A 27783-nucleotide genomic window follows, 5' to 3' on the forward strand; every position below is an offset into this window, starting at 1 on the left:
GTACGATTTAAGTACGACTTCATCAGAGACTGAAGGTTGATTGTGATGACTTCCAAAACATAACTGACCATGTGACAGACTTTCGGATTTCTATGAATATGTTAGTATTATTATAATACGTTACTTAATTAGCATTTTAGCTAGTAATTACGAAATAAATATATTTCACAAATATAATCACAACTGTCCAGTTTTGCAGTGAGAGAAACTGGGCATGACCCTGGGCTGGTACTCGTTCTTCGCTACCTCCGCGAATTAATTTATTGCATCATTGCTATAGTTAACCGAGTGCACGTTTAAAGACAAAAGACACAGAAATCCCAGTTCGTCAAATAAGCAATATGGCTTTCATGAGTAATGAAAAAAATAACTTCAACAAAAGAGGTTATGTTTTTGCCGGTGTTTACATTTGCTTGCGGGAGGATTGACCGACGGACATACTACAACGTGCATCAGCAAGAATGTACATGACAAAAAAAATTTCGTCGTTTTTCTATTTTCAATGTATCCATCACTCTTGAAATAATACATTATCGGATTACGTTTACTTGTTTAATTCTATAATATATGCACAGAAACATGGTCAATATTTCTGTTGGGCAGTTTCAAATCTACAAGTGATAGTGTAAGTGTACAATGAACTACCAAGGTCGTCTCCATGGAGACGTGTAGCCGGTTTTGGATGACAAAAAGTTCATCTAGTTCACCCTTAAAACCAGTTCATCTCGAATATCCTAACATATTCGACATCATTCAAGTTTGATTTTTCGATTAAATATCGTAATAAACCCAAACTTTATGCAACTCGTTTCAAACCTTTCACATGCGATGACCACTCGTGTGAGATCCTCTGGGCCTATACAGAAACATGCGGTTTATCTTAATGATTTTATTTTCTTTTCTTTTATTTATTAATGATTTGATTGGTTTTTTACGCCGTACTCAAGAATATTTGACTTATACGACGGCGGCCAGCATTGTGGTGGGAGGAAACCGGGCAGTGTCCGGATGAAACCCACGACCATCCGCAGGTTGCTGGAAGGCCTTCAAACGTACGGCCAGAGAGGGAGCTAGCATGAGCTGGACCTGAACTCACAGAGGATTTTATTTTGAAGGTTTTCCAATCACTTGCCACAAAGACTCCGAAATTATGCGTTGTGTATTAGCAAAGCAGTGTAGAAAAAGTCTATCATGATGTGAAAACGATGAAATGGGCGTGATCTGTTTTCTTTCAGTCTCTGATCTTATATAGAAACCAACCGATGTATACACACACTATACTGTGAACGTAATAGACAGCATTGATATTTGAAGTCGATGCTCAGATACAATACACAGAGATGAATGGCGATTACTGACAGTTCGTTACATATAACATACGTACGACCAACAGTGCAGAAAGCTTTTCATAGTAACTGCCAATAGTCATGCCTTAAACATTCACAAGGCTATCATCGGCGCTGAAATGGCACTACCGTCATCAGCTGTACTGGTACTGCCATCATCGGCTGTACTGGTACTGCCGTCATCGGCAATACTGGCACTGCCGATATCGGCTGGTATTTGGTATACTGACTACTTATAATCAATAGCAATTGAATCTAAATGCTATGAAAAAAAAAACGATGACCGTGGTGCATTTACGATATTAGATTAATTTCCTACATAGGTAGACAACAACACACAGAATTCGGATATAACGATCAGTTACTGATCTCGAAGACTTTCGTACACATGAGCAACTTGTAAGACAGAAAGATCGTCGAAGAGTTTCCCGGTGATTTGCATCCCAACCGGAAGTCCCGCGGACTTTCCCACGCTGATGGTCAGGGAAGGGTGACCTGTGACGTCAAAGGGCGCCGTGTTTTGAATCATTCCCGAAGATGCCGCCATTCGCTCTGAAAAATGGAATTTACCATCAATGCCACTGACCGAAGTCATAGTTTCGGAAATATCGAGTCAGTAAAGAATTGGAAGCAAAAATTCAAATCTCAACCATTTTATGACATTTTTTCAAAAGGAAAATAACTAGGAGGTTGATATAGAAAGCTAAGCATTCATAATTAAACTCGTAAGTTATACTGTAGACGTTATTGAAAAGCGCGCATTTACTGGTTTCTTTGGATGTAAGGTATTACTAGTGATAGGCGCAATCAGCTGTTCTTCAGCTGTATGGTACTGATGTCACTCAGTATTTGAAGAAGTACTACATGATTACTTTACTAGTATTTACTAAGTCTTCCCAGCAAGACAATCAAGCCCTTACCAGCCAGCGAGCTGTCAGTTTTAGGAATCTTGGGTGCTTTGAAGGGCAGTGTGGGCATGATGATAACGTCATGGTCCTTCAGAGCGTCATCGTACATCTTTTTGAGAGATCGGCCGAGATTCTGGGCCTTGGCGTAAAAGCGGCCATGATAGGACGTCTGGAGGTAGTTTCCAACAATGAGGAATGGGCGAACGACTTCGGAGAAATCCAGAGAACGGGTGGCGTAACCCTGACCAAGTTTGTCGAGTAGCGAGGGGAAATATTGCCCTTTCCACCCCACAGTGTGCCCTTTCATTCAACATAGTAATGACAAGCTCTGAATACAACAGCAATACAAATTGAAAAGAAAATTATTAAGTGTTTCTTCGAATTTGAATAACACAGCGCATGGTAGGTGAGCCAATGTGGCTACTCTTATTTTCAGTTAACTCAGTAGATGAGATTCACTCATATCCAGATGCACTCACCATTGTCTCTGAACATTGTTTGGTACATTCCTTCTGCTGCAATCCCAGTCCAGATATGACTGCCTGGTTAAAAAAATGTTATCACCTTCAATCACACAGACTACCTAACAGGTAATTTCACAGCCTACAAGCATACATTACTTATACTTATACTACTTATTTTTACCAAATATTCCTCCGACCATATTGTTGTTAAATTATAGGAGGTGTACAGGACATATACTTACAAAATGTATATAAGAAAGCATGCATCGTATCAGATACTCATTTATCAAACGACAGTCCATTGATGAGTAGTGTGGATTTACATCGCTATATCAATTTCTTACAAACATCAACTGATAAATTACACAAAGGAAGTGTGCAACTAGACCGGTAACGCCAAATTCGTCAAAATCAACAATAAAAGAATAATCTCTTACCTATTTCGATAAGAGTGTTTGTTTGTGTTTTAGCTTTCCTTTCAACATGTTTCCCACCGCAATATCATGACATACAAGACCAGAGCCCATTTCCGATGCCTACTCAATTTAAGTATTTCTCAAAGAAATCTCATGTCAGGATGACACCATAAACAGTCACAGTATGCAGTGCTTGGCCCGAATCCGCGGGGTTTTGGTCCGGCGAGGCTTTTGTCACCCAAGACTACACCAAGTCAACGCAATGCGGTAGTTTCAGCTGATTGGTGGTTAACATGAACACTATGCCTGATTACAGAGGTCGGCACGTGACCTTGGCTTCAGTAACATCCGATTGTAGCAAATACAAGAAGTAGAACGTCAGAGAACCAGACCAACCCTTCCATACACGTAAACAAAAGTTATAAGCATTAAAGAGATTGAAAATATATGCGAGAAAGCGACACGTTTCCACCCACCGCCTTTGTGACCGGGTAAGCTGATCTCAGTGACCACAGCCCCTTTCTGTTCCAGTTTATGGGCCGCAGTTTTCACCATGTCCGCCACATCCTTCTCGCAGATCTCAAACCCTTCCCGTAACAGAGCTACGCGTTTGCCTTCCAGTTTATCTGGTAACTACAAACAAGGGAAAGCGAAACCAATTTAGCCCTGATATTCACCAAAAAGGCTGCATACATACCTTAATGTCCAATTTCCTAGTTTTAACTATAGCGTCAGCCTTGAAATATCTGTCAAAATTTAACTGATATGGACTAGTCATCTTCCTGTCAGAAGGTTGATACTGTGCTAGATAGGCTTCATGTCGGACATCGTTAGCTTGATTAAATGGGGCTGGGACTAGGTTACCGGTTGCATTAAGATAGGCCAACAGGTAAAACTATCTTAACGTTGGATAATGATAAATCTGGGCCTGATCACACAAAGCTTCAAATAATGCAGCTGAGTCAATGCTAAATGGCTTATCACTCCAATAGCAAATAACAGATCATTCCGCGATAAAACTTTGAAACATACAGAATTAAGTCAATCAGTTTCTGTGGGTATTTTATACATCCACATACCTCCCCACTCCTCCCGCTACAGTTTCCATGAATCTTTAATATATCAGCAAAGCACGCCAAAGGTTCTATCTACAGCAAAGAATCCGAGCTTATATCGCTACAGGCAAAACTCTGTGGAACGTCTTAAAGTTGGGACAAAATACAAACCTGTTTACTGTATTCCGGAACCTTGATGTTTGGGGGCTGTCTGGGGTCATTGCCGTCGTCATATCCGGCCAGCACCTTGCAGATATGACATGAACAGACTATGTTAGTTAACTTACAAGGCAGCGGGTGTTATGCAACAATCAAACAAATAAATATGTAAAGGGCAATGGAAGGACCCCTTGCAACTAGACAGAAAATCTTCCGACTTCGGTGCAGCAGCGAGGTGTAATCTTAGTCATGCAGAAAAACAAGTAAAACTTACTTGAATATGAAGCACAATTGCGGAAGAACATGTGTGTGAAATTGGAGTGATGCGATTGGTACTTTTTGTTCATCAAAACGCAAAAGTAGGGTCAAAAGTAGATTTTACTACTTTAAGGCGAATTCCCTTCACAGTAAATATATGTTTACGTGAACCAAAATAATTTGCACATATTTGGAGTTCAGTTAGGGAGTAGTAAGCTATAACGAAGTATCGGGTTGGTCCAAGCAATCATATTTTCATATATCACAAAAAAAGAAAAAATGAACTCTACATTCGCCATAATGTTCATGGCTTCCAATGCATTGTTGTCTTTATTAGTTCGGTACTGACATGCATGCCTTAAACCGTTGTATCCAATAGGATAACGAGTTCGATTCCTACAATTGCACACTTTTCTGTTAGTACTTAACAAAATGAAGTACTTGAGTACTATGTTAAGATTAAACATATTATTGTAAATCTATACAGATTATACACAGTATTCTTCCAATGAGAGATCAACGCTTTTTACTTCTCCTAACAGTATATCGTACAGTTATATAGAGAAAGGGTGCACCTCTTTATCAGTTTGGCTTCATAATAAATGTCTTAAAGACATTTGTCCTTAGACAAAAGTTGTTTCTAATACCAATGTTAGACGGAAAAGGGTATCATCCTATACATTTAATGGCAAAAAGTAGGCTGATGGTTAGCAACGAATATTTTTTCTTGGCTTATTTCATCGGTAACACTTGGTACATAACAACTTCAACCTCACACCGAGTAAGCCCTTGTGTCATTTCACAGACGACCTGTCAATGTGAGCAGTTGACAATCGTCTTGAACAACAGACGGACGATTTCCCATCAAGCTGCATGAGGTGCTTTACTATTATAGAGAGGTTGAGGAATAAAGAATTTGAAACTTTGAGTGGAAATATTTTTTTTAACTATGCATCCAAGACTAATGGTGGCCAAAGCCATTTTTGCAAGGTAGGCCTACAATTATTGAAGGGAGACGCCAATGGTGAAAGGTGAGTATACAGTTTGGATGGTGTTCATGTTTCCTAAGTAACCTACCTCCAGGAAGAGAGCACAGTCGCGGACGGTCCTGGCCATGGGTCCGCAATGGTCTAGGGTCATGTCTATAGGCACACAGCCCGTGTAGGGGACAAGGCCGAAAGTGGGCTTCAGTCCGACCACACCACACCAGCAGGCGGGGATCCGGATAGAGCCGCCTTGGTCACAGCCTGTGGCCAAGTCTATCTCACCAGCTGCGAGCTGAAGGAAGAAAAACACATTATTTTGACACGATTGTTGGTTCTACAATCTGGTAATAGATACACTGTAGATCAATGGCAGAGCAGATTGCCGTGTTTCGGTCAATATGGCTATATAACTGCAAAGGTATTGTGTATGTAATGCCTAAGAATAATATAATACGCTGATATGTATTACAGCAAGATCTTGTCCATTTTGGCTTGAATTGGTCTTTGAATTTTTTTTCGGAAGCACAAATTTCTCAAAGTACAACTCCGCAGGCATCGAGAAATATTCGAATTCAGGAAATGAAATGGATTTTACACGTTAGCCCAATTTATAAATGTATAATTTATAATATCAACCCACAACTGTTAAATGATGGCTGTGTTGGACAAGAAACAAATGGAAAGGAATTGCAATAAACTGCCAGGATATCTGATTGGAGATTGATATGTACCAAACCAAATAATTTGCTCTCAAATCAAAGGTGTCTGAAGTTACGGAACATTAATTCCTAAAATACTGGGTATATGGCGATGTGAAGCAAATACTTCCCTACCGAAGGATTATCTCAAAAACGCTGTATACTTAATGGTGTTACTTTTAAGTATATTTTTGGGGAACCTTCGGAATTCCTCAAGTATTTGTCTCCTGAGGTCACCACTATTTCAGTATAGACAAATTTTGCACAAAATTTCGGTCCAAAGTAGTCTCCCTTATATCGGCGAGCTTCGCTGCATTTCAGGCAAGGCCTGCAAAAAGCAATCATTAATTGCAGTATTACCAAAAGTATGCTATACAAATCCGTCCTTTACTTCCTACTCCAACATACTGATACATAGGGAGGTATAACACAATCACAGGTGCACCTTTAACAATTAACCTTGGCAAACATTTTCAGTTTTCTTTGCAGATACTCCAATGAGCCCATTTTATACCTATCATTTCATATATGAAAGCCGTAATATTAAAGTTTATATATTATTTGGGCTGTTACGATTAGCGGTGTTGAAATCTGTTAATTCAGAAAGATGATTGCAACGGTGTATTCGAGGCCTCCGTGGCCAGGTGCTTAGAGGGCAGCTCGGCGCAATGACACACAAGCCTCGCACAAATGCGGTCGCTGTGAGTTCAAGTCCAGCTCATGCTGGGTTTCTCTCCGGCTGAACGTAGCAAAGGTCCTTCAGCAACCTGCGGATGGTAGTGGGGTTCCCCCGCGCTCTGTCCAGTCTCCTCCCACTATAATGCTGGCCGCTATCACGAAATATTCTTGAGTACGGCGCAAAACAGCAATCAAACAAATAAATAAAAACAAAAGTAAGAACAGAGTATTCTATACCTAGCGGTATTAAAACTATCTGCATGGTGTTATTGGTTAATTGTACACACCGGCGGTTCATATTAAACTTTTGACTGTTTCTCAGCCCATAGCTCTGGGAACGTATTCATTGGGCAGACTGCGCATGAACAATAATTACTGTATCCAATCACATTAGGTGACCGACAGGCAATCATATTGTGTCGGCTAGCATTTTGCCTCGACCATAACATCTGGCTTTGTCACCATCTGTTCGTTTAGATATTTATGCCCTATTTTTAAACTGGATATGAAACGTTGATCAGTGAATTGCGCGCTGGAATTCAGCTCGGTATTTATCCCATTTTAAGTCACGAGGTTTGTCAGGTTCTCCGGGCACTCCCATTTCTTCCACGACAACTCACACTAAGGAGGGGATGTGTTCTTTTTTAATCAATAATGTAGTAAAAGTATGTGCTGAATGGAGACAATCAGAAATTTGTCAAAATCCCCCTTTGTTTCTAGAATCTTTGGATGTAACTGTTAATAGCCTTCTATGCTTAGTTTTAGTGATGTGAAATATTGGGACATGTTCAGTGATATCAGTCAGAAGAAATCCAGAATCCGCTTTGTTTCTTCAGCTACCAATTCCATACCACACATAGCTCCATTTCCTTTTTTTTATTATTCATTTTTTTTTCAATCTTAGAGAATACAAAGCCAAATCAAATGTCTCACCAGAGCCCCACTTCCCGAGCTGGACCCTCCGGGGACGTGATCTTTCTGCACGGGGTTCAACACAGGGGCCAGAGCGTTGTTAAATCCCGCCCCGCCCAGACACATGTCTACACAGGCCGTCTTTCCAACAATCTGACCACCTGAATGAGAAGACAATTGAACAGAGTTGGTAAAATATAGTCAAGCAAGCTATCACCGGCAGCATTGTAGAACCAAGGCATTCCCAATACTCATTTACTGATCCATTTGACTGATGTTTAACGGTCTGCACAATAAGTTTTCATTTACACCATGACGGTTTTTTCTGGTTGGAGGAAAACAGAAAAACCGTGGAAAACCACTGCGTTTTGGCAAGATACTGACGAACTTTCTAAAGAGTGACAAATAGCTAGATAGACCTAAGCAGGCCTCGTTGGTGGAAGACAACGGCCTGCTCCAAAGCTAACCTATAAAATCAGCAATTGATACAGTCCTCAGGAAAATGGAGAATGCTCCGTGTACACCAGCACTGTTTGCGAGGTAATTGTAGGTGGTTGTACAAGTAAAACTATTATTGTACATATTAATGAGTTATATTAATTTTATATTAATGAAAAGAAAGTACAATTTACAGCGGGTCTTATGCATAGATCTCATTGCGTATGCAATAGTCATTTCTAAGGAAGATAATTTTCACAATAACTCAGTTGCTAAACTACATAAAATAGGTAACGGTAGATATGAATGCGTTGAGGCTTGCCTTCATCCAGAATTCGTGTGACCACTGTGGCGTCAAACTCGGGTACGTAACCTTCCATTATCTTAGAGCCGTTCATCATCGGGACACCTGCCACCGCCGTGTTGTCTTTGATGCCAACCTTTTTACCGACCAGTTTACCTTTGGCGGCACCTTTGATGTCACATCGGTAGTACCTAACGAAATGATGAAACCATGTCTGAACTGAACAAATATTATGGAACCGAAAAGTGTCGCATGTGCCTTGTTAAACGAATATTGATTCATATCAAGACGGGCATATTCACTTATACGTTGAGTTACCATCAGAAAAAAATGCATAGGAAATTATTTGATAAGAGTAGTTTCTTGTAGCACTGATTCCAAACTCGTTTTTATCTATGTCCCGTCAACAATTAATCAGATTCTACATTGGAAATGCCATAGATCAGTTGATCAAGTATTAAGTCACTTCATGTGGTCTGCTTCTTCGAAGTATTCAACATGCACGTACTTAGCATTCTTTTGAAAAAAAGTAATGTTATCTGTTTCAAAAGAAAACTTACGTCATACAATCTATCATGTTCTTTTCAGTGTCTAAATAATAACTTTTTTCAAGGGCTATTTCTTTGAGCATGTCTCACCATTATAAACTCATCGAAGATTTCCGTTGTGAACAAATGGAACATTGAAAACAAACAGAGCAAGATACGACCACCACCTCACTCAGACCTCCCCATGTGTATAACAACGATCGTAGTAAAGTGTCCTAGTGACAAAATTACAACGCCAGCCTCACCAAGCATTGAGTGTGTTCTCTTCTGGTCCGGGCCTATAACCAGGCGTTCTGGGATACTTCACCGGAAGGGCTGGTTCCACCATTTCGTGAATCCACTGATAGGACTGGAGGATGTGTGCAATGACACCTTCACAAGAAAAAAACAAAACAACAACATACAGCCAGTACAGAAAGTGCGAAGAGACAACTGAAAATTACATATCCAACTACAGGACTGGAGGATGTGTGCAATGACACCTTCACAAGAAAAAAACAAAACAACAACATACAGCCAGTACAGAAAGTGCGAAGAGACAACTGAAAATTACATATCCAACTACATTTCCTGCTTTTATTTCATTCATTCTGTTCAACCTATGAAGCAATAATTAACTTACCCGCGTAAGTATTCACTTCGTCCTGAGAACATCCCAGCTTGAGAGAATCCGCTATTTTTTTTACCTGGTCACGTGATAATGGATGAACAGCCGGAGACTTCCAAAGATCATCTGCAGACAGGTTAACGTCATTAATAATTTATAAGCCAGACAGAATATCAGAACGCATGCGCAGAACGTTGGACAAACAAAAGCACATTTAACCATTTATGCCTATGCTACAACACAGCAACACTGGCAGGAACAGTTAGTTCAGCTCATATTTTTTTTATGTTTATTCAACTTGAAACTATGTTGGATGTATGCGCCGAATAATTAAAGGGACATTCGTATACATTTCCAGGTCAATAATCGCAAAGATCAATTCCCAAAGCGACGTTTAACACAAACCACCAAAGAACTAAGAAAGTATATAAGGTAGGTTTTTTGAGGTACTTTAAGACAAAATGAACTAAATTTGCGGTAGTGTATTTGACTGCAGGGGATTTCAGTGTCTAGCCACGTGGGCTCTTTTCCTGTAGGGAAGAAATCGCGGCCCCGACAAATTTACGGCAAAACACTTATAACATTTTCTATATGAAAGGGGCTTCACAAAATTGTTTTAGTCAGCTAAACGAGTAAGCCATTTAAGCTTAGAATTTAGCCTTTTTTATGAAATTGGCTCCTGGAATAATGTGAAATGTTGAAATTTTCCATTGCATCTCTAACCTTTGTCTAGAATTATACCTGTTTCCTCAACTTTGGTGACTACGGTGGCGTCAAACTCTGCTACATAACCCTCGATTATCGTCGAGCCGTTGTTCACCGGGTCACCCGTCTGCACGGGAATGGCCTTGATGCCCAATTTATCGCCTGCAAGTTAACGTTAACAGTGCATCAGTTGTCGGGAAACATTTGGAGACAGAACACGATTGTACTGACGAAAGAATGGTGAGGTAAGTAACTCATGCCTTTTGGGAGACGTCGTCACTGCCTATGGGTCACTGTCTATAGAATTTTTAGACTACGGCATGAGTCGTTAGCAACACGCCGGGCAAGTGTGTCGACGTCGATCGATTAATCGTCATTTGTGTAAATCGAGGGACAGACTTTCCTTTATAAATAGAGAAATTTCATGCCACTGTGATCCATCCTTTTAAAAATTATTTGTTCCCTGATAAGCTGGATTCGGAAGGCTGAATAAAAGCAGTTACCCGTTCCAAGAGTAACAAGAGTAGTGTTCTATTTACGCTGTTTTCGGGGTATGTACATTCGCCATGCAGAGGTCCCTAGCCTCCTGTCTATTGCCTCTGCTGAAACAGCTCACAAATCTGATACATAGGCTAACTCATATAATCCAGAATGACCAATGAAAACGACCGTATCATCGTGAGCCGTAACATGTTGTGGTAAAGTTACTGTGACTGGACGAGCCACACTTTACCGAATTCGTTGGTAGGAATCGAGTTATAAGTATGAAAACTATTTATCATTCATCTCAGGGCTCTCGGTGACGCTTGGTATAGCTGAAGTAGAATTTATTGACTTGGGAATGCGAGAATCGGAATTCAACGCCGTCTCGATCTGTGTAAGTTATGTAAATATTAGTGAATATACACCTCCACAATAAAAATGTGTACGCGTTTGCCAAGGTATTTTGCTAATGAGTGTTCATTAGCTAACACGAACTGTGTCATTTTTCATTCGTATCAGAAAACCAGGTGTCTTTCGACAGAGCACAGAATCAGTGCATTCGTATGGTCTGTCACGGAGAGAGTAGGAAATGTACAGCTAATAATAGTGACACACCACGCCTTTTGTCTGAACTTGTGTGTAAAATTAAAAAACTATACAACAAAGTAATTTAACACACAGTGTGCTAAAATGATCTTCGTTGGTAGAGGATCGTACCTATCTATAAAGCTACACAGTACAAACAACGTTTCTTACGATACAGTTTTAAAGACATATGTACACAGGCTACAGGCTGTACCTATTCCAAGCTCTCGGAATGAGATTTTCTGTAAATGTTTTGTATAGCGTCTCAAAACTGCCAAAATACCAAATCTGTTGTCAGCAAAACATTTTGTAGTTGATAATTCGCATACGAATGTACGATGAACTGTGCAGATCGAAGAACGCCCGGTATGCCATTTCAACACACTTTGTCGTGTGTAGTGTACCATTCACAGTGGATATGATATCATATATGCACAATTCGTCTCTCAGTTTTTCTACATACTTACCTTCTGAAGCCATGTTTTCTTCACAAACTGAATTGAATGCACGTATCCTCCCTGCTATTTTCGAGGGCCGGAACAGTGTATGTCCGTGTGTGTCTTGTGGAGGTACCATCAGTGAACACATCTGGTGCTCATTATAATGAGTGACCCGATAACTGAACTCACAACTACAGGGCTCTCTGATGCTGACTCTTAAAACGGACCAGATGGGTAACTGCACATGTCTTGTCAAGCTAGTAAGACAGTGCACAGACAGGACAACCTGACACATGACTATCCCAAGACTTTGACTCTGCTCACGGAAAAATATCCGACCAAAGCTTGTGTACTTTTGAGAAGATATGTTGTATGATAGAGTGACCTGAATGCATAAAACTCATTTAATTGCCTATAAGGCTTACTGATTGCTTATGATGATTCTATATATCAGGGGCATAAAAAGCAAACAAAAAAGGATGGGGGTTGGCGGGTGGGGGCACAATATATCAACCAGCGAGATGATTCAGGGGCCACCACGGCCCCGGAATCTCTTGGATCCTATGCATCCGTACACACCTTTGAGCGTATTTCACTACAAAAATGTACACACAAAAAATCCATCCTCAAAGGCGACATTATTACGTCCTTCACATTCTGGCACAAATGCATACCGGATCGATTCCCCACTTTTTATATGTACTTAACTTCCATATGCCACACAAACACAGTCGAAAAACACACTTAATCAGCTGTGAAATATGCGCTCAAACTGCAGGCTTTCAGATGGGAGGGGTGGGGTGGGTGTTTTCGTAAGCCATGAGAGTTTCATGGCATCATAAAACTATTGCTCAGTTATTTTATTACCTTGACGAAAATATGCCATGAAATAGGGCAAATACTGCACTGAGATTTGCTGGGGGATAATTTGACATATTAGAGTTTATATATCATAGTTTGAAGCCAGCAGGTGGTGTTCCGATGCTTTTATTAGTAATAGACGTACATGTTTTCCACTCCATTTGTATGTTGAGCTACACAGCCCGAATTAGCAAATTGCCATATTTCAGATACCAATTTTCAATAACGATATAATCGTTTTTCCCCGAGTTCAAAATATCTGACCGATATAATTTCAGTGCGTTAATCTATTGGAATATATTTAACGATGTATGCTTTAGCGGTCGATTCTGATACATTTGAAAACATTGAATTTTTTTTTTCTTTTTAGAATTTTATATTCAGACTATATAACTTATATAGGCAGACATTTACAGCAATATGTATGGCGGAACAGTATACATTGGAAATAACATCAATTAATAAAACATGGGAGTGAAAACTGACTGTTGTATAACAACTTAAATGACATCTACATATTAATTTAACAATAGGAAATAAAGAATTTTTCACTCGTCGAACACAACGCATCCCTTAATGCCACTGAAAGATAAATATGCTTTGCAAGGTTGTTTTGAACCCGTTTGAAAAAAACAAAAATATTCGTTGTGTTCAATTTTTTCTTGTCATGGGTAGTTTGAAAAGTGGGGGGGGGGGGAGAAAACATTGCATGCATAATTCATAATGAATTGCATTCATAATTTAAATATAAAATATCTCAGTAAAGGTACTAACCCTGTCTCACAGTGATTGAGAAATAAAATAAAAAAAAAAATAATACGACAAAATGCCACTGTTTTTACGGGTATAATGAGATAATTGGTCTAGTGTATGCTCAGTCATTCATCTGCAAGCCCAATATAAAAATGAAACGGTTTAGCTTCAACACAACATTGCCGATCGGTCTTGCGAACGTGTCAATGCCAACCAATCACGATCAATCAGTCATGCGGTACTGGAAATGGCTGGCGGCCTTCCCTGTGCAACCCGTCACCATGCAGGATCTAGGAGGTGGAGAGAAGCAATAAAGATGAAACAAGTAAATAAAGTGCAATATATGTATTAACAGTATACATGAAAAGTGAAATGAAACGATGAAAAGGTAAAACGCGCAGGCCTGGTAACGGTCATGTCCTTGGGTGAACGGATAACCCGACAGACGCTCCTTCTGGTTCCACGGTCCCAGGTCTGGTCACGGCCCCTCGGCATCACGGTCGTCCTAAGGTCGTAAGATAACCGCGGACCTCCGGCCGTCACCGGTCGTCTCGGCAACCCTTGCGACCCCGTAGCGGTGTCGTCGCGGTGTCCGGCCCTCTCGGAAGGTCCCGTCTTCCAGAGAAAATGTTGCCCTCAGCGCCACCGCCAACTTCCGCAAGATTGACAGGCCGCTGGCTCCAAGCCCTGCACTAGCCCTGACTTCCCCGACTTGCGGCTCAGTCCGTCTGCGGCCTTCTCGTCAAGTTTTAATGCCCCAATCCGCCGCACGGTTATCTGTACCTCTAGGAAACAGTCAAAATAACAGCCACGCCCCGGCGCTATATTCATGGCCCTCGACGTGCTTCTCACACATACCCAGTGCAAACGTCCTACCGGTCCCACGGGTTGTATGGCCGTTCAGTTGACAGTTGTGCTGCTACCAGCCGTCTGCGTCTTCTGTTTTCCGTCCTCATGTAATTGCGTCACTCTCTGCAATCCCTTCTCCCGACTGCTCTGCACCCAGCTTAGAGGACTCGTCTTGCCGGCAGGTTCGATTAACAGCTAAAAATAGACACTCTGGCTTGTCCAGCGCGAAGCCTATAGTGGATGCTCAGCGATTACGTAACAATAAAAATAATATACCAGAACAGAAAGGTTTCTCGATTTTTAGTAAATGCTTGTTATACACAAGAGTCAAAACATGTATACGTGAAGCCATTTTGGTTGATCCCCGTTTTCATTACATAAAATAAATGCGTAGTAATGGTAAACCCTAAACAACATAGGGCTGAGTGGAATGTAATCTTTAGAATCAAAGTAAATTTACAAAATTGTGTAATCGATGCTAATCAGGTATGACTGTGTGGTAATTTATTGAAGTTGGATAATTCCTATACGACTGTCACATATGTGATAAGAGTTGGCCATATTTCGCTGAAATAACGTTCGTTAAAATTACTGATACTAAGTGCTTTTATGTAGGCCTACATTTTAAATGACATACAAAAAACAGCAGTGTGGCTAGTATATATTGAGCAACGTAAACCGTGTAGGGTTTCCGCTAGCATGATACTAAGTGCCTACATGTAGGCCTACCTTTTTAAATATAAAAATGACCGGATAGGCCGTATAGGCTTTCCGCCAGAAAATAATCAGCTATCATAAAACATTACAATGTAAAGGTCTTTGGCTGTATGTACATGACAACACTTTATCAGCATGATTTGTTATTTAAAGACGTACTTGTTAGTACAAGTACATGTAAATATTCGATGTGAGGGACACATATATATTTTCACAAATAGCTACAACTCAGCTCTGCCTTAGGCCCTATCTATGAGCGGCCAAATTAACATTTAATCGAGAATTATCGATATCGATAAATAAATTATAGATATCTCTAATTTATTTATGAATATCGATAAATTGCCATATTTATCGATATCAATAAATGAATTAGTGATATCAATAAATGAATTAGCGATATCGATAAATTAATTATCGATATCGTTAATTTATTTATCGATATCGATAAATAGCCATATCCATATCAGGGACATTAGTCGCTTGATAATAATAGCTCCCTTCTAACATCTTGCGGGATTTTGGTGTTGTTTGAATTAGTTCAAATGGCGGGTGTTTCGGATGTGGACGATGTTTTACGTGTCCTAAACAACACAATAACTCGAGTTGGAAGAACATTACAAGAAAATATTGGTAATTTGGATAACTTAAACAACAGATTGTTCCAGGATTTGGAAAACTTGACACGAATAAACTCACCGTTGTCAACAGACACTGTGAATTCACTGAGCAGGTCTTCAAGGCGAGATACAGGCCCGTATACATTTATGATATGCACCATTATCATCAAATACAGGCATTACAGAAACGGTCGGCGTGGAGACGGACTTACCTACACCGCGTAGAAGTAATACTAGCAAAAGTAAGCCAGTCATTGCGCCATTATACACATTTCTCAACAAAACTTAACTTTTAAGTAAAATACGTGTAAGCGAAAGAGAAAAAAAGTAGAAGTGTGTTTTAGCAGTAGAAAAGAAATTCCTGTTCGTGTAAATGTGTAATAATCCGTTGGCCGCAAATGTATATGTGAAATATTCTTAAGCAGATAAATAAATAAATAATTCATCTTGTCACTGAAGTTTGCTGATGGAGCTTTATGGCGAAAACTGATGGCGCCGGTCTGATGTTTTGGAAAAGGCATCTAGAAACCCCTGAAACCCAGTCGAAATTCGTTGGTGTTGTCCTTTACTCCCTTAAGTTGCATACGCGCATGTTGAATAACCGCCTGATGAATTGGGCAGAAGCAAATTACGTGCATGTAGAGGCAAAGGCGGGATTTCGAAAATGTATGAGTACCATTAATAACATATTTGTATTGCATGCCATTATTTCTCATTTACTGAATTCTGATAAAAAGTTATCCTGTACCTTTAATGATTTTATAAAGGCGTTTTACTACATTGTTCGAGATAATTTATGGTACAAATCATTGAAACTGGGATTACGAGGGACAAGTTTTGATATTATTGTTTCCATGTAAAAATCTGTTCTCTCCATAGTTAAATACAACAATCATATTTGTCAAGAATATGTTTGCTATACGGGTGTAAAGACAAGGCGAATGTCTGTCCTCGTTTTTATTCTCAATGTACATAAATGATCTTGAGGATCAATTTTCATTAATGGTATCAAAGAAATAACCAAGGATTTTCAAACAGTCGAACAGTAGAACTTAAGTGTGTTCACAATTTAGTAGCATGTCAGATCAGATTGGTGACTTTACGATCAAAATGTCTGCTATCATGGTGGGAGTAACTGTAACTCCTTCTGTGCTACTACTGTGTGAAAACCAGTAAGCACCTTTACAACATAGATTAGCAGTTACTTTCAGCGAACTTAAACATAGAGTGACGACTGTTTTGTATAACGCTGGGCATGTGTGCTGAATCAGGGCTTCAAATGATGCGGTAACTTTGTATTTCGAACTACAGAACACATTCATAAATTCAATTGTAAATTGTTAAGTTCAAGTAAATCCATTTAATGCATGTGTTCATCATGTATGTGGAAAGGCCTGACAGCATCCTGCGGATGGTCGTGAGTTTCCCTCGGGCTCAGTTCGGTTTCCCCCCACCACAATCCTGGCCGCCGTCGTATAAGTGAAATATATTTGAGTACGGGGTAAAACACCAATGGAATAAATAAATCAATAAGCTCATGCATGTGTCGCTCAGTACCCTAAAATAACACAGTTATTTCTGCATGCCATGCACATTGTTCAGCCATTTACCGCTTGGGAATTCTGTAATACTGAATGTTAAATGATTCAGGCTCGGTTTGGAAAGTAGTCCGTCATTCTGTGGCAGGGTTTCTTTGCAGCTGAATTTTGCAGAACGCTTAGTATGGTTCTAAGTACAAGTAACACCTGATATTTGTTTTTAATCTCAGCCAGTTAGCATCATCAGTATGAATGTGCAAGTCATCACTATCTTCAGAATAAAGTGTTTTGACATATTGTGGTTATCGCACAGTAAAAAGTAAAGAGGAGAACAGTACATTTATAGTGTTACTAGATCGCTGTGCATCTACTATACGCTAGGCATTGGCCGAGCGAGAGTATTTGTTTTTAGCTGGTCAGGCAACTTGCAGGCAAGACGAGTCCACAATGTGAGGTAAGTTTGCTTCGCTAGACTGTGCTGCCGTGGTGGGCCAGACGAGCCCAAGCCACTGGGTCACCCCCGTCGCCAGCCTGTAGAAACAGGCGCAGAGCAGTGGGGAGAAGGATGTTGTTAGGCTAGAATCTGATATTAGGAATGGATTGTTAAATAAGGAATATGTTTTAGCAGTTTTCTTAGATGTCGAGAAGGCGTATGATATGGTGTGGAGAAGAGGGGTGCTGAAGAAAATGGCAGAGATGGGTTTGGGGGAAAGGTATTGGCATGGGTGAGAAACTTTTTGTCTAATAGACAAATATCTTTTCGTTTAGGTAAAGAATTTTCAGACCCTATTACTACGGAGAATGGTACCCCTCAGGGAAGTGTCATTTCACCGTTATTGTTCAATGTCATGATAAATGATCTTCCTAGTGTAGTTCATCCTAAAACTAAATGTGGTATTTTTGCAGATGACACAGCCGTATGGGCATCGTCCAAAAGTTTTAAACTGGCTGATAATTACCTCCAGAAAAGCCTAAACTCTATTTTTTCCTGGGGGAAAAAGTGGGGGTTTAAATTTTCTCCTGTTAAATCCGAAGGTATGATATTTACTCGTAACGCATAATTCTAGACTCTCCACTTTTGTTGAGTAATGATGCCATAAAAATATCACCTACATTTAGGTACTTAGGAGTGTGGTTAGATAAGTCTTTGACCTGGTCTAACCATATTGATCAGAACTTCACGGGGGAGGGGGGGGGGGGGAGGGAGCAGATAAAACCTCTTTATTGATGTTATAAAGGGCTCTCATTCTGTCAAGACTGGATTATTGCTGCAAAGAATTCAGTCGGTTAAAGGTAAGCTTAGACAGTACCCAATATCGAGCGTTATCTTTTTGTACAGGTCCAATTAAAGGGACTTCGTTATGTTGTGTACAAGTTGCCTGCGATAAGCCCCCATTGTCGATTAGACGTAGGCTCAGAACTTTAAAATACACTCTTCTTCTTAGGTCGTCCTACGATAATCCTGCTTCTCCACTGTTACAGCCTTCTTATTATGATTTTCTGTACAATGGGTGCCATTCCAGAAATTTTCGCGCACGATCAAGAGAAATCCTTGATGACGTGGGTGTTGACCTGACCAAGCTGGAAAAAGCTACTCCTTTCCCGCACCTCCTTGGCTCCTCCAAGTACTAAATGCTTGCATGGCGTTGCGTGTACACCCGCAAATCTGACCAACCTAACCTTTTCTGCGTGTCTTTTAAAAACTATGTGTCTAACACCTGGTCTGCTTTTTAAAAACTATTTTCAGATGCATCAAAGTGCCCAGGGAAGTGTGGTATTGGGTTTTCAGTACCGGATATAAAATTATGCCAATCATTTATAATGTCTGATAAATTGTGGATCTTCACATGTGAGTTATTAGCAATCCTCTGTTCTTTACGCTGGCTTGAGGAATATAGACCAGTGAGGGCTGTCATTTTTTCGGATTCACTTGCTGCATTGCAGGCAATTAAGAATTACTCTTGGCAAACTGTATCTCCTGTGATTTTTGAGCTATTATGGTTGATAACCTCGTTGTATTTTCAGGGGATAGAGATTTGTTTGACATGGCACCAGTCCACGTGGGAATAGAGGGTAACGAAGAAGCGGACAAGGCTGCAAAACAAGCGCTTCTGCTGAATAATATATCTGTCTCTTACACGTTATCATGTCGAGAGATGTTCAACGAAGTTAAGTCAAAATTCTACTCGCTTTGACAGAATGAGTGGGATACAACAAATAAGGGTCCTTTTTATTTTCATTTTCAGCCTTCTATTTCCAGTGGTTATGTAAGCCTATCTCCAAGACGACACAATGTCTTATTTTTCAGATCCATGTCTGGTATCTTACCTCTTAACTTACGCCTTTTCAAAATAAACTGTCACCCAACTGGCTGGTGTGATTTTTTTGTGATGTAGATAAGTCCGAAGTACATTTTCAAGGTGTCCCAGATATAATGTAGTGCGAACTCAAATATTTGCAAAGCTATCGCATCGAGGTCCGTGAACATAGCGGCGGGGTGTGGCTGTTATTTTTGACTATTTCCGCGAGGCACAGATAACCGTTGCAGCGGACCAGGACAGTACAACTTGACGAGAAGGCCGCAGACGGACTGAGCCGCAAGTCGGGGAAGTCAGGGCTAGTGAAGGGCTTGGAGCCAGCGGCCTGTCAATCTTTTGGAAGTTCGTGGTGGCGCTGAGGGCAGCATTTTCTCTAAAAGACCGTGAGGGCCGGAGACCGCCACGGTACCGCTATGGGATCGCGAGGGCTGCCGAGACGACCGGAGACCGTCGGAGGGCTTGCGGCTAACTGACGACTTTAGGACGACCAGCTGGGCCGTGACACTTAAGGGCCGTGACGCCAGTGGGGCTGTGGCCAGGCCAGGGACCGTGGAACTGGAAGGAGCGTGTGTCGGGTTATCCGTTCACCCAAGGACATGACCGTTACCAGGCCTGAGCGTTTTACCTTTTCATCGCTTCATTTCACTTTTCATGTACACTGTTAATACATATATTGCACTTGATTTACTTGTTTCATCTTTATTGCTTCTCTCCACCTCCTAGATCCTGCATGGTGACGGGTTTGCACAGGGAAGGCCGCCAGCCATTTCCAGTACCGCATGACTGATTGATCGTGATTGACTGGCATTGACACATTCGCAAGACCGCTCGTCCACGTTGTGTTGTAGCCATTTCCGTTACAATAGCATATGCAGACGATGTGGTAATAATGACAGAAAGGGAGATTAGGCTTCAGGAGACTCAAGATGAGTGCATTTCATGGAAACCTAAGTGAAAATATCAAAAGTCCAAAATAACGGTATTTAAAAAACGAATGAAAAATATATAAAAATTTTAGTTTCTCTGATGATAATAACATGTTAGAAATTATGAACATTGGTTTTCTTGTATTACTGCACGCATTGCTGTGTCCTGCATTGCTGAACGCATTTGTTGTGCATGTTTGTGCTGCACGCATTAGCTGTGGCTTGTATTGTTACACACATTCACATTGTTGTAAATATTCCAGTGTTGTCTGTATGCGTTAGACATCAAGCAAAATCAGTGTGATCTACATAAGTGCCAGCCTCACTGCGATCTGCGTTGTTAACGCATTCGTTGTCTACCTTTCCTGATACACATCAGTATAGTCAGTTGCACACACTTCACTTGTTGCCACTATCACACTATCCTCGTTGCTCTAGTTTTACTCTTTATGCTACAGATATTTTATTCTTTTGTAGCCATGTACATGCACCGGTACTGTAATTCTTCAACTTTTCCACACGTTTGCAAAGTGTTTATTCAAGCATATTTGAATGTATTCTTCTTTAGATTATTAAAATCTGAAAATCCAACCAATATAGTTTTCCCAAAATCAAATTACAATTGTGCATAAAATTGCACTGACAGTTGTTCTTTCACATGCAAAAAGGTTGAGGAATTAGGGTATATGTACATCTACTGTTCTCATGAACAGTAAATTTGCTTACATTGTTCTCATGAACAGTAAACAGAAATTTGTACAGAACTGAACCTATAACTTACATTCTTTTTTCGTATATATTGTCGCATTGAACACACAGGATATCTTTTTATCTCGTCTAACCACATACTTGTATATGCACATCTACTGTTAATAGTTAAGAGCAAATGGAAATTTTTACAAAATCGAACTGATTTTGCTTAAATTATTTTTCTCATATAAGTCTCTCTCAATGACATACATGACTGACATTTTTTATCTTGTCTCACCACAGAGATTTATTGTCTTCATGAACACGTTTACATTCTTTCCCTCTTGTAAATTAATCCAAATGGCATACAGGACATTTTTTATTTTGTGTCACCATAGAGATTTATTACTCCCATGAACAGTAAACAGAAATTTTAACAAAATCTTATAGTTTACATTCTTTCTTTCATATAAGTTTCTCTAATGGACGTACAGGATATTTCTTATCCTTTCTATTTCACATTCTGTTTCATATGTACTGTTGTCATGAACAGCGAAAAAAAATTGTACAAAACTGAATTTATACTTTACATTCTTTCTCTCATATAAATATTTATAAAAGTTTATCCCAATGGACATACAGAATATTTTTTCTTATCTCATCTAACCATATACATGTATATGTACATCTACTGTTAATAGTTAAAAGAAATTTGTAAAAAAAATCAAACTTATAGCTTTTTTTCTCGGATAAGTTTCTCTCATTGGCATACAGAAAATTTTTATTTTGTGAATTTTGTGCCCAGAAAACACAAAGTTCCTGCGGAGTTGTTTTAAAGGCAGTGTCATCTTTACATTTCAACGACAGTTTGTGGAGTTTTACCTGGACACCAAATGAACAGTGCTTTTCTTGAGATATAAGGTGCTTAACAGCAGGCTTGGATTTACCTGGACGATTATTTTAAGTACAAACAGGCATCAGTACTGTTCACGAACTTCGATAATGGAAAAGCACTGTGCTTAAAACACGTAGATGTCTGGATTAAAGTTTATAGAAAATATGCAACTTTTAATATGTTATATTAACTACATGGCATACGTCACAACAACGTTGAAAATTATCCTAAAACCCTTCACTAACAGCAGATATAATTCGCGAGAACGGATACTTGGTTGGAATTTGTACGTAGTGATTGGAAGAGAAAATGTTACGACGTGGATTTGACTAGCTAGAGGTTTGTGTGGAGTGCTTATTCGCGCTGCAACCTGTAGTTGACCTGCCAGCGGCTGGGTCTCTGGGGTCTCTCTATTTCTCAACCTACCAGTCAGAGTACTGGAACTAGTTGTAAAATAAAGCCAGGTATGATTGGAGAATGTGGGAAACAGCGGTGTGAGAGTAATTAGGTAGCACTCTGCATTCAGGCCGTAACAACTAGCTTTAGACATAGCCTAAAAAATATACCACAATTTGCATTCGGACTGGGATTTTGTAAGGCGAAAAGCAGTGCAGGTCTGTGCACCTTAGCTCGCAGAAACTCTCAAACTTTACTTAGGCCTCTCACATCAACACATATCATATAACATTTCTGCACTGAGAGACTTAGGTGGAGTTCCTGAGTATATGAGAGCGCCTCTGGCACAGCTTCCAGTGGAGCAGTTAGGTTATCTCGTTTCGCCCCTTCCTGCTACATGTGGTGTAGCAGAGATCCATCTGCAAACAGCCTAGATCCTGAACATGGACCTATTAAAGTCAACGTCCTGAAGTTCTGAATGTTCTTGTTGTGAGTCGGATTCACATTTATTAAGCATCTGTTGTGTGCTTGCCTGATCTACATAGCAGTTCCACAATCCCAAACTACATGTACAATAACATTCCCAGGCCTCAACCACGCTCTCGGCGCATGATCACATCAAATCCCCATCCGCCATTTGATCTTGTCGTACTTATGTTCTCATTGGTTTAAAATAACTCACCTGATATGTACATTACATTCCCATGCTTTTCCCAGGCCTCAACCATGCTCTCGGCGCGTGATCACATCCAGGGCATTTCCTCGCTGAGATAAGAAATCTACATCTACCATTTGCTCTTGTCCTAATTTTTTGCCCATTGGTTTAAAATAGCTTACCTAATATGTACAGTTACATTCCCATGCCTCAGCCATGCTCTCGGCGCGTGTTCACACCAGGGCATTTCCTCGCTGAGATAACCAATCCCCATCTCTCATTTCCTCTTGTCCCACGTTCTTGTTGGTTGATTGGTTAAAAAAAACCACGTGATATGTTTTCCCGTGGCGTGATCGGGCTTCTGTATAAAAAGCGAAGAGCTAAAGCTCTTTCCTCTCACATTTACGTACGGTTCATCAGATGTAACCAGAAGATTTAAGGAAGGTTATAGTTAAATCAAGCTGGATGATATACAGCATTTCAAGTCTGTGCTTTAGTGAGATGCTGCTCTAATCCGGGGTGTGTTTTGACATTGGGTTCGAACTCCAGGAATTTGGCTATGAGTGTCAGAGTTGCCAAGACAGTCAAATAGGTATGTCCGGTTACTGCATGGCATTGCTGAGTTAATGCAATGCCCTTTATTGCCCGCCATTAAACATTATTTATTAATGTCTTGAATACCATTCTACTTAACGTCTAGTGTTCACTTTAGTATTTTGTCAGACTTCTAACTGTCCGGGATTATTTGTCTGACTAGTTACCATCGCCAATGAGCGCATACTGGGGCTCTAATAAGTTCGCAATGCCCAACACATCATTGTATCACATATATTTATAATCAAGCTGTGCCTGTGACGATTTTTGCAGGAGAAATAACAAATCCGTTTGATATTATGACCCTATAAATGGCCTTTCACGGACATAAGCTGGTATGGTTTAATTAAATGACAGTTCTGAAGAAGCAATATTCACTTACCGTCTGGTATTAAAGAGCACATCGTAATATTCAGCCACAGTCCCTCGGCAATGAGGAGCATATCGTAATATTCAGCCACAGTCGCTCGGCAATGAGGAGCCTATCGTAATATTTAGCCACAGTCGCTCGGCAATGAGGAGCATATCGTAATATTCAGCCACAGTCGCTCCGCAATGAGGAGCCTATCGTAATATTTAGCCACAGTCGTTCGGCAATGAGGAGCACATCGTAATATTCATCCACAGTCTCTCCGCAGTGAGGAGCATATCGTAACATCCACCCACAACTGTTGATGAAGAGTAATATTTATGCAACAACAGCCATCCGACCGGCAAAGAGGAATACACCATGACACCGCGACACCCAAATAGAGTCGTCCGGCAATAAGGAGCACCGTGTAATATTCACTCATATATGTCCGTCCGGCCCCAAAACGTCCTAATAGTTATATTCACCCACAGTCGTCCGTCATAGCAGTCACTCACAGCCGTTCGTCCCGCAATTATTTATTTATTTATCTGATTGGTGTTTTACGCCGTATTCAAAATTATTTCAATTGTACTACGGTGGCCAGCATTATGGTGGGAGGAAACCGGGCAGACCCCGGAGGAAGCCCACGACAATCCGGAGGTTGCTGAGAGACCTCCCCACGTTCGGCCAGGAAACCAGAATGAGCTGCACTTGAACTCACAGCGACCGCATTGGTGAGCGGCTCCTGAGTTATTTCGCTGCGCTAGCGCGCTAACCAACTGAGCCACGGAGGTCCATCGTCCGGTAATGGAAAGTCGAGGAAAATCACCCACAGCTGTCCGGTAAAGAAGAGCACCCGGTAAGATTTACCCACACTCGTCCAGCCGGCACGTGGTAATATTCACTCCTAGCCGTCCGTCCAGCAATGAGGAGCACGTTGTGATATTCACTCCTAACCGCCCGTCCGGCAATGAGGAGCACGCCGTAATAACCCACAGTCGCCTGTTCGACAATGAGGAAGCGGTCGTAATATTCATCCACAGTCGTCCGAGAATGAGCAGCACACCGTGATAATCACTCATAGACAACCGTCGGGCAAAAAGGAGCTCACCAAAATAGTTACCAATATTCGTCTGGCAATAGGGAGCACGTTGTAAAATTCACTCATAGCCATCCGTCCAATAATGAAGAGCATGTCCTAATATTTGCCCACAGTCGTCCGGCAATGAGAATCACGCCGTAATATTCATTCACAGTCGTCCGGCAATGAGGAGCACGCCGTAATATCCATTCACAGTCGTCCGGCAATGAGGAGCACACCGTATCATTCATTACTCATTACAATGAGGAGCACGTTGTAATATTCACTCCTAACCGCCCGTCCGGCAATGAGGAGCACGCCGTAATAACCCACGGTCGCCTGTTCGACAATGAGAAGGCGGTCGTAATATCCATCCACAATCGTCCGAGAATGAGCAGCACACCGTGATAATCACTCACAGACACCCTTCGGCCAAATAGGAGCTCACCATAATAATTACCAATGTTCGCCTCTCAATAGGGAGCACGTTGTAAAATTCACTCATAGCCGTCCGTCCAATAATGAAGAGCATGTCATAATATTTGCCCACAGTCGTCCGGCAATAAGAATCACGCCGTATTATTCATTCACAGTCGTCCGGCAACGAGGAGCACGCCGTAATATTCGTTCACATTCGTCCGTCAATCAGGACCACGCCGTCATATTCATTCACAGTCGTCCGTCAAGGAGGACCACGCCATAATATTCATTCACAGTCGTCCGGCAATGAGGAGCACGCCGTCATATCCATTCACAGTCGTCCGGCAATGTGGAGCACGCCGTAATATTCATTCACAGTCGTCCGGCAATGAGGAGCACACCGTATTATTCATTCACAGTCGTCCGTCAATGAGGAGCACGCCGTAATATTCATCCATTGCGGTCTGTCAATGAGGAGCACGCGGTAATGAAGAGACAGCCATCTGTATGGCAATGAGGGCGTCCAAATATTCACCCACAGTCGTCCGACAATGAGGAGCACGCCGTAATATTCATTCACAGTCGTCCGGCAATGAGGAGCACACCGTATTATTCATTCACTGTCGTCCGGCAATGAGGAGCTCACCGTAATATTCATTCACAGTCGTGCGTCAATGAGGAGCACATCGTAATATTCATTCACAGTCGTCCGGCAATGAGGAGCACGCGGTAATATTCGTTCACAGTCGTCCGGCAATGAGGAGCACGGCGTCATATTCATTCACAGCCGTCCGTCAATGAGAAGCACGCCATTATATTCATTCACTGTCGTCCGTCAATGAGGAGCACAACGTAATATTCATTCACAGTCGTCCGGAAATGAGGAGCACGCCGTAATAATCGTTCAGAGTCGTCCAGCAATGAGGAGCACGCCATAATATTCATTCACAGTCGTCTGTCAATGAGGAGCACGCCATTATATTCATCCATTGTCGTCTGTCATTGAGGAGCACGTGGTAATGAGGAGACAGCCGTCTGCATGGCAAAAAGGCGCCCAAATATTCACCCACAGTCGTCCGGCAATGAGGAGCACGCGGTATTATTCATTCACAGTCGTCTGTCAACGAGGAGCACGCGTAATATTCGTTCACAGTCGTCCGGCAATGAGAAGCACGCCGTAATATTCATTCACAGTCGTCCGGCAATGAGGAGCACGTCGTAATATTCGTTCAGAGTCGTCCGTCAATGAGGAGCACGCCATAATATTTATTCACAGTCGTCCGGCAATGAGGAGCACGCCGTAATATTCATTCACAGTCGTCCGGCAATGAGGAGGACGCAGTTATATTTATTCACAGTCGTCCGTCAATGAGGAGCACGTGGTAATATTGAACCACAGCCGTCTGTATGGCAATGAAGGCGTCGAAATGTTAACCCACAGTCGTGCGTCAATGAGGAGCACGCCGTATTATTCATTCACAGTCGTCCGTCAATGAGGAGCACGCCGTAATATTCATCCATTGCGGTCTGTCAATGAGGAGCACGCGGTAATGAAGAGACAGCCATCTGTATGGCAATGAGGGCGTCCAAATATTCACCCACAGTCGTCCGGAAATGAGGAGCACGCCGTTATATTCATTCACAGTCGTCCGTCAATGAGGAGCACGCCGTATTATTCATTCACTGTCGTCCGGCAATGAGGAGCTCACCGTAATATTCATTCACAGTCGTCCGGGAATGAGGAGCACGCCGTCATATGTGTTCACAGTCGTCCGGCAATGAGGAGCACGCCGTAATATTCATTCACAGTCGTCCGGCAATGAGGAGCACGCCGTAATATTTGTTCAGAGTCGTGCGTCAATGAAGAGCACGCCATAATGTTTATTCACAGTCGTCCGGCAATGAGGAGAACGCCGTAGTATTCATTCACAGTCGTCCGGCAATGAGGAGCACGCCGTTATATTTATTCACAGTCGTCCGTCAGTGAGGAGCACGTGGTAATGTTGCACCACAGCCGTCTGTATGGCAATGAAGGCGTCCAAATATTCACCCACAGTCGTCTGGCATGGGCGGGCACGCAACAATAGCCGTCCTTCCGACACTGAGGATCAAGCGTGTTCGTTCTGCT

At 41.4% G+C, this 27783-nt stretch overlaps 1 protein-coding gene across 1 annotated transcript; it reads right to left on the bottom strand.

Annotated features, from left to right (window-relative positions):
* Positions 1-554: 554 nt before the first annotated feature.
* Positions 555-9892, bottom strand: LOC135462041 (amidase-like). Its single transcript, XM_064739380.1, has 10 exons — positions 9793-9892; positions 9416-9542; positions 8641-8813; positions 7902-8041; positions 5684-5884; positions 4361-4435; positions 3611-3767; positions 2734-2796; positions 2267-2554; positions 555-1898 (listed from the first exon to the last, which is right to left on the bottom strand). Exons 2-10 carry the CDS (start codon positions 9496-9498, stop codon positions 1708-1710), a joined length of 1371 nt encoding a protein of 456 aa, XP_064595450.1. The 5' UTR covers positions 9499-9542; positions 9793-9892; the 3' UTR covers positions 555-1707.
* Between the last annotated feature and the right edge of the window lie 17891 nt (positions 9893-27783).

This window comes from Liolophura sinensis, chromosome 1, assembly GCF_032854445.1.
Source record: "Liolophura sinensis isolate JHLJ2023 chromosome 1, CUHK_Ljap_v2, whole genome shotgun sequence".
In the NCBI taxonomy this organism is placed as follows: Eukaryota; Metazoa; Mollusca; class Polyplacophora; order Chitonida; family Chitonidae; genus Liolophura; species Liolophura sinensis.

What these genes read in the sequence shown, in the direction of transcription:
- LOC135462041 (XM_064739380.1), bottom strand. Translation starts at nt 9,498, where the DNA reads ATGGTGGAACCAGCCCTTCCGGTGAAGTATCCCAGAACGCCTGGTTAT. An exon ending in TTCCGGAATACAGTAAACAG is followed by an intron (nt 3,768 to 4,360) that starts GTTTGTATTTTG and finishes CCTTGTTTGTAG; the next exon opens with TTACCAGATAAACTGGAAGG. An exon ending in AACAATGTTCAGAGACAATG is followed by an intron (nt 2,555 to 2,733) that starts GTGAGTGCATCT and finishes GTTGAATGAAAG; the next exon opens with GGCACACTGTGGGGTGGAAA.